Source organism: Aspergillus tubingensis (assembly GCF_013340325.1).
Source record: "Aspergillus tubingensis WU-2223L DNA, scaffold_10, whole genome shotgun sequence".
In the NCBI taxonomy this organism is placed as follows: Eukaryota; Fungi; Ascomycota; class Eurotiomycetes; order Eurotiales; family Aspergillaceae; genus Aspergillus; species Aspergillus tubingensis.
In genome coordinates this window covers 52,146-67,463 of record NW_023336284.1, presented here as the reverse complement: position 1 = coordinate 67,463, position 15,318 = coordinate 52,146, and the positions used below count along the sequence as shown (strand labels likewise).

The following is a 15,318-nucleotide window of genomic DNA, read 5'->3' as shown; positions in this document are numbered from 1 at the left end:
TAATTGGTTGATTATCAGTTGACTAACTAACTAACCAACTTGGGCAAGGAGGGATGTTACCCGCCGACTGCCCGGTATAGGTATTAGATAACTAGCTACTCCGCAGATACGCGAGTAGTACTCCGTAGTCTGTACTCAAAACTGTATGGCGTGAGCTACTTATGTGACTGCGCCTACCTCGCATGCCCAGTGTCTCATACCAGATACGTAACCCAACGTCTGCAGGTACTAATAAAATCAATCCAACCAACATAAACAAGCCTTACCAAATGCCAGTGGGGTTTGCGCGCCAGTATCAGCCCAGGCACAATGTCAGCGCCCATTACTCTAATATCCTTGTTAAATGCTAATCCGGGTCAAACCAGGTTTGAAAAATCACTCTATGATCTTATAAAGGGTCTCCGACACCACAAAGGAACAGAGGAAGAATATATACAAGATAGTTTGCGAGAATGCAAGACCGAAATCAGATCACAGGATATGGGTACGTGCGTACGAATTCATTCAGCTCGGCTTGCGTAAAACTTACTCCTGGTAGACAAAAAGGCCACGGCACTCCTGAAACTAATATACTTGGAGATGTTTGGTTATGACATGTCGTGGGCATCGTTCCATGTTCTGGAGGTCATGTCGTCCGCGAAGTATCTACAGAAACGCGCTGGGTACCTCGGAGCAGTCCAGAGTTTCAGACCAGATACAGAGGTGCTGATGCTTGCAACAAACCTTCTAAAAAAGGTCATAGACTCCCATTCAATGAAGTGGTAACTTTCCGCTGACTAGCATATTATAGGATCTCGTGTCTCACAGTATACCGAATATGTCCCTTCCACTGATCACACTACCAAACATCGCAACGACATCCCTCTCAATGTCTTTACTTCCAGACGTCTTATCTCGAATCTCTCACTCACATTCCGTGGTGCGGAAGAAGGCTATCATATGTCTCTATAGACTGGCTTTAGCTTACCCTGATGCACTCAAACTAGCATGGCCTAAGCTCAAGGAGAGGCTCATGGATGACCAGGAGGACACCAGTGTGACTACGGCTGTGCTCAACGTTGTATGTGAATTAGGTTGGCGGAGGCCTCATGATTTTCTGCCACTTGCTCCAAGATTCTTTGAGCTGCTGGTAGATGGAGGTAATAATTGGATGGCCATCAAGATAATAAAGCTCGTACGTTGGTCCCCATGCTCAGATCATATCACGTTCCTAACAGTCATAGTTTGCGACTTTGACGCCTCTCGAACCGCGATTGATACGAAAGCTGCACCGTCCATTGGTGAACATAATCCAAACGACCACGGCCATGTCATTACTCTATGAGTGCATCAACGGTCTGATTCAGGGTGGTATACTTGACTTCGATGCGGGGATCGAAGAAAAGGATGAAATTGCAAGTCTGTGTGTTGGCAAACTTCGGGGCATGGTAGTTTCTGACTCGGATCCAAACCGTGAGCGCTCCTTCTAAAACACAAACATGAGAATAATTGAACCAGAGGAGAGGCTAACAGAGAAGCACAAGTCAAATATGTGGCGCTCCTGGCCTTCAACAAGATCGTGCTCACATATCCAGGCCTAGTGTCATTGCAACAGGATGTGATAATGCATTGCTTAGATGATGCCGATATATCCATCCGTCTCCAAGCACTTGAGCTTGCAGCAAGAATGGTCACGAGTGATAGCCTACAGTCAATCGTTGGTCGGCTGGTTTCCCAGCTTATGGATTCCCGGCCACTCAAGAAGGGAAGCCACCTTGAACCTGGGGATGGATACCCCGAATGGGAGAATGATAAGCAGCGAAGTGAATGGACGAATAAGGCGCCACTTATATTGCCGCCAGAATACAGGGTTCAAGTCATACATCGCATTTTAGATATATGCTCCTTTGACAATTACTCAAACCTGACAGACTTCGAATGGTATGTGGACGTGCTGATACGGCTGGTAACCCTTCTCCCGGCAGACAGCGAGGATACCTTTATGACGAATGCTACACATAATGAGCAAGAAACTTTGTCTCAGAGCAACATAACGGACCGAATCGGCTCAGAGATACGGAATATTGCTGTCCGTGTTCGAGATGTTCGAATGGAAGCGACTAGAGCTGCGGAGTCTCTAATTCTTATTGACAACAGGCAGACCCTGTTCTCTGGAGTACCAATGTCGAATAATAGTGCTCTAGGCCCCCTTGCATGGGTCGTTGGGGAGTATGCTCAATACCTCTCGTCGCCTAGACAGACTCTTTACTCGTTAATAGACGTGTCCAACGTTTCATTGCCAGCAAAAACTCTTTCCCTCTACGTCCAAGCTATACCCAAGATATTCACCCAAATCGTTTGCAGCGGTGGTCGAGACTGGAGCTCGAGCAAAAGGAGCGAGGTTGCACTCAATCTGGCCCGAATCATCGACTTCTTGGAAGCCCTGGGGGCACATCCAGATTTGAATGTGCAGGAAAGGGCCATCGAGTTTCTAGAGATTATGCGATTAGCAGCTGACGCTGCACGCTCAACGAGTCTAGATACCCACGATACCCCGTTTTTGCTATCTTCGGTGATTCCTGGTCTTTTCGATGGCCTCGAGCTAAACCCGGTCTCTGTTAATGCCCAGAAGAAAGTTCAATCGCCAGACGAGCTGCAGTTACACCAGACATTTAATGAAGATCTTTGGGTGCTCTTCAGTCATGAACATGGAAATTCTCACGAGAAAGAGAGTAAACTGCCATTCCATGAATATTATTATAGTCGAGAGACATTTGTCCCGGATAAGCAGGGCATGGACAGCACATCAGATGATTTGCAACTGATGCCGTTTGCGTCCCCCGGACTGGATCAGGTTGAGGATCAGGCCGCCCTCGTAAGGCGGAAACACTACCGAAAAGAGCGCACTCGAGATGACCCATTCTACATTGGAACCGAAGATGCGTGGACCGCTATATCTGAGCCCTCCCGCCCCCAATTGCAGATCTCGGACGAAGGCGAGCTAAACATCGACGCCATTCCTATCATTGATCTCAAATTGAGTGAAACGAGAGAACGACACAGCGATCACATGTCTTCTCCCCCGCCTGAAGAGACCCAGTCCACGGCCGGATCACGACTTAGAAGATACCATGTAATCCCGGATGAGATGATCGGACACGAAGAGGAGCTTGGTGTCAAAGACACTAACTCCCTTAGCAAATTAAATCGATCACCGCTTTTAGTGGATTCGAGCGGTTTACAGCGCCTCACTTTAGGGGAGGAGGGGGTATCCTCAGGATACACGCGAAGCGTCCCAAAGGCCGAAGATGATGCGGAAATGGCCAAGGCAATGCAGCAAGTGGAAAGGTTCCGACTGGAATTGCAAAGGGAGTCAGAGCGCGTCCATCCGACAGGGGTTCCCTCCGAGGGAACATTGGTCAAAAAGAAGAAACGGGTAAAGAAGACTACGGTCCCTGTTTCTCGGGATAGTGGACAGGAGCATGAACCAGTTGTAGATGGAAATAGTCAGCGCAAGCCGAAGAAGAAGAGGCCGAAGAACCAAAGGGTGGTGACATCTTCTTGAGGATGACTGTCAATCAATATAACTTGAAATTAAGAGGAATAAATTCAGGTAGTCACCATAGTAGTGTCTAATCGAAGTTCCGCACATGCGACCTGCGCTTTTCACGGCATGACAAATAATAAGATACCAAAACGTCGGTAGCACGCAAAACCAGAACGCGCAAAACAAGAGACTCGGGATATCAGTTAGGTGCATCACTATTATCGCCGCCGCTGTTCTTAAAAGCAACTTTAACCGTCTTTACAAGCTTTCATGGTTTCAGAGCATTAAGCGGCTGATGCTTGCGACCACGGTGGACCAAAGCTTCGGTACGATCCCTAGAACTTCAAGGAAGATTCCTCCACAGACAACGAACGCGAGAATGGCTGTCCTAAAGTTAGCCTTGGTGACTGAGGTGGCCGTAAAGCAGTTCGCAACATACCCACCCACACAGTGGACACAGGCGACCTTGGACTCTGCTTTGACTTGACAACTGTCTTGCCTTTACCACGCTTTGCAGATTCCTGCTTCGCGAACCTTTCGTTGGCCTTCCTTTGCTGGGGTGTTTGAGCCTAGGTATTCAGTCAATATATTGTAGCTCAACGTTTCGAGGCGATCGGGGCTAAATGAACTACCATGACTGTCTGCGTTGTGTAAACGAAACCAAATGATATAGGACTACTATGCCTGTAAGGGAAGTAGTGAACTCGATGGTACTATAGACACATAGAAAGTAACAAGACAATTCTTAGCGACTCCAGAAGTACATGTCACAGCTGTAGGTGGTTATTAGCTCTACAAAAGGCCACGTTGTACCAAACCACTCCGTATGTGCTGGAAAGTCGACCACATACCTAGCTGAGTAATCCTACCAGTCATGTGCGAATAGGGGTAGCTCAGCTCCGACAGTGTCACAATTTAGACTAGCAAATCAATGCTTAGTGCTGCGTGTACAGAGTGTATGTATGTGTAATCTGCTAATCTGATGACTGGCTACATACTACTGTGCTGGTGTTTTATTAGTATAGCAATTAAGTGATTATCCTATGATCTAAATTTTTTTTTAGAGGATAGATAATGTACAATAGGTGCTCAAAAGTCTCAGAACATTCAAGAATCCTTAAATTTTTAATAATATTAACTCTCTCAATTATAGAGATATAGTTTTGTAATTCAAATTAAATATAAATAATTATTATCTCTCCAATATTTATTCAAATATATAAATGTATATATATTACTAATTAAATAGTCATCTTAATATTTTCAAATCTAATTGTAAATCTTTCGAAGCAAATATTATTGAATCTTCATATAGAAATATATATATTTTATTAAAAAATAGAATATATACATATTTCTAATATATTTTACATATAAAGTTTTTTATAGGATTGAATTTCATGTTGTAGTGATTTTTTATAAAAAATATACAAAATTATTTAATTTTCTTCGGATTTTTTGTATGGAGTTACATAGAAAATATATATTTTTCTAATTTAATTAATATTGAAATTAAGATAATCTCACAACCAAAAACTTAAAAATCAATATATTGGTAGAATATAATTTCCTCAATATTTTTAACTATATAATTAAGTTCTTGAGAAAATATAATAGCTTATAATCTTCTAAAGTGTGATAGGATCTACTTGTTAGAGTAAAAAACCTGTCAGCTAAGTATGGAATAGACTACTAAATACTGTAGATTCATTTTTTAATAATAATAATAATATATATCAATGAAATGAATTAAGTCTTAAAGAATTAAAGATCCAGGCAAAAAGATTAATATCTTATAAATACTAGAAAACTATAGAATTACTATTAATAATTTATAATTATTATTATTATCATATATTATTCTGATAATTTTACTTTTGATAATTAAATTATTTTATTATAAATAACTATTTTTCTAATAGGTCAAGTTATTTGATTTAAATATTAGAAATAATCTCATATATTTTAATTTAGAATAGCAGGAACCCGATAATAAAAAATAAAAGATTTATAAGATATATTATAAAACTAAGATTATATATTATTTCTGTATAGTTTTATTAATATTTAATTATATTTATATCAGTAAAGACTTAATCATAAAAAATAAAGAAAGAAATTTCTTATATATTACTTTTTTGAGGCGCCTTTTAATTAAATACTGTTAGAAGTCACTTCTTGGTTCCAAAAGTACATCACCTGTTAGACAAAAAAATAACTAATATTTAAACAGAGACCTCCAGTCTCTAAGATTTTATATATAATAAGTAATTAACAGGCAGTATAAATTCTCTAATAAAAATTTATCTTATAATATTATCTTTTTTTTCTAGTATAGGATTAGATCAGAAAACCAGTATACTTATAAATTTAAAAAAACTTAGAATTGAGATTTTTAATTAAGTTATTTTGTTACAATTTTATGTTTTATTCTTATTCTTACAGCTTCTTTATTAATATTTTTATTATTATAATAATTTCTAGTTTTTTTATTTTTTATTTATAATTCTCTAAATACTATACTCTGTTTATTTTTTTTATCTTATATATATTTAGTTTTTATAGAAAATCCCCCTTCTCTATAACTTTTTTTTATTATTTACTTAATATAATCCTCACTATTATTTTAAATAAAATCTTATTTTTTTATATAAATTTATTTTATATTAACCTCCTGGTCATATAACCAGTCTAGATTTTTATAAAAAAGAATTTTCTTTTTTTATTAATAAATAAAAGTCTTTTAAATCTTGACCAGATACTGGATTAGTCTAAATCAAAGATTAATATAAAACAAATATAAACTTACTAATATTTATACTTAATAGAAATATAAAAAATAATTTTCTTACACTTTATTTTCTTTTTACATTTCTGTGATTAACTCTAATATCTTATAATATATAAATTATATTTATTTTAATATTTTAATCTATTTTATTACCTTTTCTATTTTATCCTATCTTATTCTTTAATATAGTTATATAACTCGCGGGTTCTTTTTATCTAAGTTTTATAAAATATAAACTTATTTTTTTTATTTTTTTAGGACCTGCAGTTTTGTCTTACTTAAACTAGATAAATAAAAATCATATTTTCTTTATTTTTTTATTTTTTTCTTAAATTATATTCACTCTCCTTAGTATTTTTCTTTTTTTTTAAATATAAAAGAGATTTTTTTATATGATTCTTCTCTCTTTTCTCTTTTTTTAATATAATTTAATTTATATTTCTTATTTATTCAATTTATATTTAATTTTTTATACTGTAACTGCCATGTCCGCTGTTTTATTTATTAATATATATCAAATATTTAAAAAATATTTATTTTTTGAAGAAACTAATCTTAACCCAATTTGAAAATATTAATTCTATTAAATCTTTATAAACTTTATAATGATCTTTAATAAAAATTTATAATAAAAAATTATATTACTCCTGCTCTAATAGCTCCTGGCTTTATTATTTTTATTTAATATTTATTAGAATAGATTAAGAAAAATAAATATAATTTATCAGTTTTATAACATCTGATTTTAATATAATTTTATTCAATTATAATTCTTTTTTAAACCCCGTGATAGCGCTGTAAATTCTTAAATTATTTTTAATATTAATAATAGTATTAAGAATTTTTTTTATTTTACTGTGGTTTTCTTATATTAGGGATAAAATAATACCAGAATAATTTTGTTATATTTCTTTTTATATCCTAATTACATAAAAATCTTTTTCAATTTTAATAAAAATATATTAGTTTTAATTATAGTTCTTCCTAAAAACCTTTTCATATGTAAACAATAATAATATCTTAATATATTCTAATTAACTTTTAAATAGTTTATATATAATTAATTTATTTAATTTAAAAATAAAATCTTTATTTTTAGTTTTTCAGTTACCAAGTTTTATTAAAAATAATTTTTACTAGATATTCTTTTTCTCTGTTAATATAAATAGCTGAAAACTATTAATTATTTTTTTACTAAAACAGAAACTAATCTATAGTTACTAATTATAATAAATATATATAAAAATATTATAAATTCCAGTAGATATATGTGGTAGGATCTACTTGTCAGGGTAGAAAACTTGTTGATTAGATAGGGAAACAACCACTAAGCACCATAGATTCATATATCGATAACAAGGTAGCCTATATCCACGAGATAAACTGATCCTTGAGAGATCAGTAACTTATTACAGAGTAATCGGCATCTTATAGATATCGGGAAAGTGTGTGCTATTAATGATCTTACAACTCCCATAACTACTATAATACGTCATCCCGATGACCTTGACCTCGATAGCTGGGTTATTCTATCACAATATATCAAGACAGATAAAATAAGTTTTTAAGATTTTAATAAATAATAATTTAATATTTAGTATTTTTTGATCCAGTTTCTCATTTAATTGATTAATATTAATATTCCTAAATTTAACTAGATCATATCTTTAATCTGGTATCTTAAAATAAATATTTATGTTTTATTTTTTTTATTTTTTATTTTTTATTAAATATATATTGATAATATTTTAATCTAGTCACTAGCTTCTTTAATAACATGAATAATATATTCTCTGACTTGTACTGGATTCCCGAAAGTTTTATTATATAAAATAAATTAATTTTTAATAAAATTAAATAATAATAATCTATATCCATGGTTTAAAAAATACAGAAATATATTAATTAATATTAGAATTTAGATATTAATAATTAATTTAATAAGTAGAAGAAGCTGACTCTAGTTATTTTTATTACATAAATTATAAATTTAAAAATAGATTCTTATAATATTATTTATTCAATAGCCCTGTCTATCTGGAAGTAATAAATTATAAATAATTATTTCCAAAATTTACTTATAGACTGTATCCTATAATCAGAAATAATTATTTATAAAATATTATATTATCTTATATAGTTATCTAGAATTATTTATATTAAATTTATAACTATAATTTTTTATAGCTGCTAGTATTACTTTCTTTATATATTAATTAATAATCATTTTGATTTTTTGATAATTTAATGATAAAATTCATGCTGATATCCTATTATAAATATTTAAAAATTAAAAGTAATTTAATAATTTTTATTTTTTATAGTATATCTTAGTCTTTTTACAGGTAATATAATTATATATAAGTTTTTATATATTTTATATTATATTAGACTAGAAGTATTCCTGGCTTATAATTAAATATATTCATTTTTATTTTAGACTAGATAAAAATCTTTATATTTCTCTAACTACTTATCTAGCTTTTTAATATAAATTACTTTATTCCTTAATTTTTTTTATAATAATAAAATATTAGTAGATATAAGAGCTAGCCCTAGAAATTCAACTTTGATTATTTTATAATATTTATTGAGTTAAAAAATAAGAAAAACTTTATTATAATTCATTTATCTTAATAACCAGGCATGTCCTGGTTCTGTTAAGACATATTAATTTAATTATTTTCTATATCTTTTTAATAAATAAAAAAGTTAAATCTAAAAAAATCTTTATTAAATATTCATTTTTTAATAAATTTTTAGTATATAGAAGTGCTCCAGGTTCTTATAACTTATAATTATTTTGAATTTTAATCATAAAATATAATTTATTATTCTAAGCTTATATATATTTAATGATAGCTAGTAATTTCTTATTATAGATTTTATAATGATATTCTACTGGTATTAACTGTTTTAAGAAATAAATATAAAAATATAATTTTTTCATTATATTAAAATAAAAATTTTTTAAATTATAACTTAAAAAATAAGTCTCCAGAATTATCTATCTATTAAAATTAAACAAAATAAATACTACTTTCATATAAAATAATTTTTAATGAAATTATAAAAAAACTTAAATAATCCTGAGAAGTTTAGTATAAATTAATAATGAAAATTAATAAATCTAATAAATTTATACTTACTTCCTATCTAGCTTTAATAATGAATCTGAGATATTCAATTTTCTTTTATTTAAATTTATATTTATTAATATTAAAATATAATTTAATTTTTTATAATTTACTTAAAAATATTTAGCAATATTTTTAGTACTGCTGGAGAGTTCTAGTTAAAAAATAAATATATTATATAAAAGTAATAAAATAAAATTTATGTAAGTACTTTCACAGGACTTAATTAATATATTTTTAAAAAATATTAAAAATATTTATAAGTCTAAATAAAATAATTAATTATTTATAGAATTTATATTATATATAAAAAATTATCATCCACTCCTGTCCTTTAGTAATATATATTTTATAGAATATTATAAAAATATTAGATTCAATAAATTATTTAACATTTTTAATTCAATTTAATTTAAATTTAGAGTATAGAACTTTCCTTATCTTTTGAAAAATATAATAAAGATTTTTATTTTTAATGATAGATTTTTTCTAATTTTATATTCAAAAATTATAACTAATACCGGCTAGGGCATATCTAAAATATAATACTTAAATTGTTTTAATTCAGATTTAAATTATTTAAAGATAAATTTGATTTTAATTTAATTTAATTTTTTATTATATTATTCCAGCTAGGAAGGCCCAGGATAATAATTTTTTATTATAAATAAATAAATATATATATATATATATATATATAAAACTTAATTAGAGTATAAATACTAATATCTAAATATATTTAAATAATATAGTTAATAGTCTGTTTTCTTCTAATCGTAGTTATTGAAATTAATATAATAAAAATTAAATCTAGTTTATACTTTCTTATATATTTTAGATCAATAATATTATATATAAAATATTTAATATTAATTATAATACAGGCATTAGCTACCTAATTAATAATAATTTTTAAAAATAAAAGCTTAAAATTTATATATTTCTTAATAAAAATCTTTTATTTAAGATAAATCTTTTTATTTATAACCTTAATTATTAAGTCTTTCCTATGATCTGCAGAAACTATTTAAACTAAGAATCAAAATATTACTTTTCAAATAATAATTTTTAATTAGATATTTATTTTTATTATAATTTCTTAATTAGAATTTATTTAGCAGAATAAAATTACATTAATTTAAATTTTTAAATTAAATTATATATTTTATTTTTTATTATTTTTTATTAAAATAATATATCTTTTTAATTTATAATATCCCTGTATTGCTTATAGGAATTATATAAACATCATAAATTTATATATATTATTAATAATTCTAGTATTTTTTTATTATTATCCATTTTATATTATGACTGTATTATTAGAACTATTTATAATATTTTATATATTAAAAACTTTTTTAAATTAATAATAGCCTGTAATAGAGTATAATTAATTAAGTTTTTAATATTATAATTTTAAAAATATTTTTTATATTATACTACCAGTCTGGATCAAGATGATATTAAAACTTTCTAGAAAATTCTTAAAAGTTTTATTATTTTATTAAAGAAAGTATAATTCTTTCAAAACTTTTATTTTTGAGTTTTTATTTTTATAGATTTTATTATATTTTATTATTATTTTTTATACATAACTATGCTGCGTATATTCTAATATTATAATAAATTTTTTCATAATATTTTTAATTATTCAAATATATAAGCTACTCAGAATATATTATCAGAATATATAACTAAATTTATAAGAAACTTGAAGTATAAATATATTTTAAATCCATAATAATCTTATTTATTTTATTTATTAAATAATTTAATTTTAGAATAAAAAAATCATTACAGGATTATATATTAAAAAGAAATAATAATATTAGAGAATATATTATCTACAGTTTATATATTAATAATATTTTATAATTTATTAATATATCAGTTCAGCTACTTATATTTATTCTATTAAACTTATTAATAATAATTCTATTATTTTATTATTTATTATTTTATTTCTTTTAACCTGCTCATGAGATCAGCAAGAAATTATAATTATATTATATTATTTATTATTCTTTTATTTTATTTTATTTTATTAATCATACAGTCAGGTTCTATTCCGTGAATTATTTAAAAGCGATCTTATTATTTTCTAGTTCCAAGAGTACATTGTCTATTAAATAAAAAGAAATAACTGATATTCAAACAGGAGCCTACAGGTTTTGAAAATTTTATACATAATAGTTAGTCAGCAGGCAGTAACAAGGCTGAGTAGCCGAGTCCTCTAATAGAGACTTGTCCCATAACAAATACTACTTATCTTTGCATCTGCTCCTCCCTGAACCTTTGGCCTTTCAAACATTTCTTTACATTTACATCTGCTCCTCCCTGAATCTTTATTTTAAATATTTCTTAAATATTTTTTATCTTTACTTAAAGAAACATGCTGAATCAGAGAATTAATTTATTCATAAATAATATAGTTATTATAAACGTGAACAGAAGCCTGTAAAAGATAATAATAAAATAATAAAAGAATTCAGCAAATATATTCCTATAGATGAATATAAAAATGTATATATAATAATAATGTTATTTCAGACAAAAATCTTGTTTAATTCTAAAAAATAAAATTATTCTATTTCTTTCTTATTTCTTTTTTATACCGCGTACACGATGTGCTTGTATTTATAATATATTAATTCTTAATACTATTAATATTATTATAAAGTAATTTGTTGAAAATAATTCTCTATATAGAAATAATTAATTAAATATAATACTTATCTTATATCTATTATTATATACCAAGTTAAATGTTTATAAAATCTCTTTGAAATATTCTATATTTTCCTGCATATACTTTATATTTATTTTCATATATTATTATAATTCTTAGATATTATTATTTTAATAGTACAGTGGCCTGTCCTAAAATTAATAATTTTACTTTTATTATTATTTAAATTTATGAATTTATAATTTATTATAAACGGATTATATAGTATTTCTAATATTTAAATTAAAGCTCTTCTGGATTAAGTTACTTACTAGATATATCTTATAATTAATAAACTTATTTATAAATTATTTTATAATAAAGTATCTACTCAGGCTGCTGAACAATATTCTGATAATATTATTATTAATACTCCTAAACGCTAGACAGGTCTTTTAATAAATACAAATAATAATTAATAATATTATTTTATCTTTTTTCTAATTATTTTAACCTTTATTTTAATTTTTATGATTATTTTTTATTTATATTATATAAGATAAAAATTGAATATATGTCTCATAATATATATGGATTTTTTTATAAGGTTATCTTTAATTCCGCGGTCTAGTAAAAGTCATAAGATGCTTGTAATTAATATTTCTAATAATATTATCTATTAAAATTATTACTATTAAAATATTTTTAAAATAAGAATATTGATCTTTTTATTAATATTATTATAGAATAAAAAATTTATATATAATAATATAATCTGATTTTTCTTTTACCTCTCAGTAAATTTACTTATATTTTCAATTATTAATATATAATTTTAATTTATAATATTTTTATATTATTTCTATCTTTCTTTTTACTTGAGATAATAGAGTAATTTAAAAATTTATTATAAATTAATCTAAATATTAAAAACTAGATACTGTCAATAGAATAAGTTTATAATAATTTAAAATTATTTTAATATAAATTTTTCTTGTTTATTATCTTCTAGAATTTCTAGAATATACATAATATTTTATAAAATTAATTATTTCTGAGGAATCTTACCCCAAGAATAAAATTATGTAATTTATATTATAAGATTTTTATAATATAATTATCATTATTACTTTAAATATATTAATTTTTATTATATAACTTAGAAGATAGTATATTTATATTATATTAAGAATTATAATAAAAATATTATAAAATAAGATTATAATTAAATTTATATAAATATATTAATCATAAAGAATCTTACCAGGCTGATTTAAAATATATTATATTTATATTAATATCTTAATTAAGTAAAATGAAGATAAAAATAAGAAAGATTTATTTTTATTACTTTTAAAATAATTGAATTATATTTATATTGAATCTAAATTAAATTAATTTAATTATTCTTATAGTAGCTGTAATTATTATAATCTTTATAATATTAATTTTCTTTATAATTTCTAGTATTTATATTATAATTTTATTAATATCAATATTTTCAAAATATCCAGAATAAGATCAAGTACATATTTTAACTAGAATCTTTCTAAAAAATCTTATGAAAAATTTTGTATAAAATTCTGTATAAAATCTTATGTTAGAGCGGGTCTGCTGGCTTGCTGTGACCCGGCGGGTCACAGAAGTAATATACAGTCATAAATCACATAGATTAAATAAAATCATGTAATTTACTCTTATATTATATTTTATTAATTTTTTTAATACTGCAGAAGACCAGCAATCAGTTCTAAATAAAATAAATAATAATTAATATTTATATATATAATTAAAGTTATTATATCTTCTAGATTCCTTTTAACAATTCTAATCACTGCTTTTATAAGAAGAAACCTGATAAGAAGAATAATATTTTATACTTAAAATATTATACCAGAAAAAAAATTAATTTAAAAATTATATTTAAAAAAATAACTCACAGACTTAGACAAGATAATAGAAAATATAAAATAATGATATTTTAATTTATAAGATTTTTCTATCAGTTCCTTACAGTAGAAGAAATCCTAAAAAAAAATAAAAGAGATCTTATTTATTTAATAAGACCGCCAGCCAGGCCTGTAATAGATAAAAAATATTATAAAAAAAATAATTAAATACTATACTTACATGGCTTATATAAAGAATTATTTTATATAAAATATATATTACTTTATCCAAGATTATCTGAAAATAATGAATATTATTTTTTATTCTTAGTTTTTATTATTTCTCCAGTGGGAGCAATACAGTAATAGAATATTTATTAATAAATTATTTATTTTAATCTAACTGAAATACTGTAAATTTTCTTTTTAATAATTTAATAATCTTATAAATCTGTAAAAAGATATAAACCAGTTTTATTAAAATATTAAATAAAAAATATTAATTTATATATAAAAATTTATATAATAAATTTATTAATAATTATACAGCTTCCAGAATTATATATAAAAAACTAGTAGAAGAGTTATCTATATATTTGAATATTAAAAAAGATTTACAGAAAAATCTTAAAATATTCTAAAGAATTAAATATATATAATATCTTCACAGTATATCTGTAACATATTAAGAATTAAATATTAAAATAATATAAAATATTTATAATTAAATGAAAGAATATCAAGATATTATCACAAGAAAATTATAGTAATTTAAATAATATAAAATGCTGAAAATATAAATAAAAATCTAAAATAAATTTGAATATAATAAAAAAAGGTTTTGAACAAATTATCTTATATCTGATATTAAGTACTATTATTAGTATTAGAAATCAGAATATATAATAGTTTATTATCTAAAAAATATAATATAAATAAAGAATTAAATATTTTAATTTTATATATAACAGCAGTACTGGAACTCCAGTTTAAAAACTTTATATTTATATATATATATTAATAAACTGCGGCACACACATAAATCTTATTAATTAATTATAAATAAAAAATAATTAAATCCATTAAGAAAAACTTTTTATTATATAAAGATTTTAGATAAATATTATATATTTTTATACAAATAATGTAATCTTACAGTCAGTGCTATAAACTATAAAAATAAGAAAAAAGGTAATTAATAATAACTAAATACTATAAATATATACTGATATTTTTTAATCAATGTCAGGATTTTAGCTTTATAGTCAAAATATATTTTAATATAATTAATAAAAAAAATCAGT

At 25.6% G+C, this 15,318-nt stretch overlaps 2 protein-coding genes across 2 annotated transcripts; one reads left to right on the top strand and one right to left on the bottom strand.

Moving 5' to 3' along the window:
• Positions 1-309: 309 nt before the first annotated feature.
• On the top strand, positions 310-3,544 carry AtWU_09114 (putative AP-3 complex subunit delta; the record flags this gene model as incomplete). Its single annotated transcript, XM_035504221.1, has 6 exons — positions 310-484; positions 539-682; positions 791-919; positions 987-1,060; positions 1,224-1,452; positions 1,524-3,544. 6 exons carry the CDS (start codon positions 310-312, stop codon positions 3,542-3,544), a joined length of 2,772 nt encoding a protein of 923 aa, XP_035360114.1.
• Positions 3,545-3,802: 258 nt separating this feature from the next.
• AtWU_09113 (RAMP4 family protein) lies at positions 3,803-4,161 on the bottom strand (the record flags this gene model as incomplete). The annotated part of the gene is made up of 3 exons (XM_035504220.1): positions 3,803-3,909; positions 3,966-4,095; positions 4,159-4,161. The coding sequence occupies 3 exons, from the start codon at positions 4,159-4,161 to the stop codon at positions 3,803-3,805; spliced, it is 240 nt and encodes a 79-aa protein (XP_035360113.1).
• Between the last annotated feature and the right edge of the window lie 11,157 nt (positions 4,162-15,318).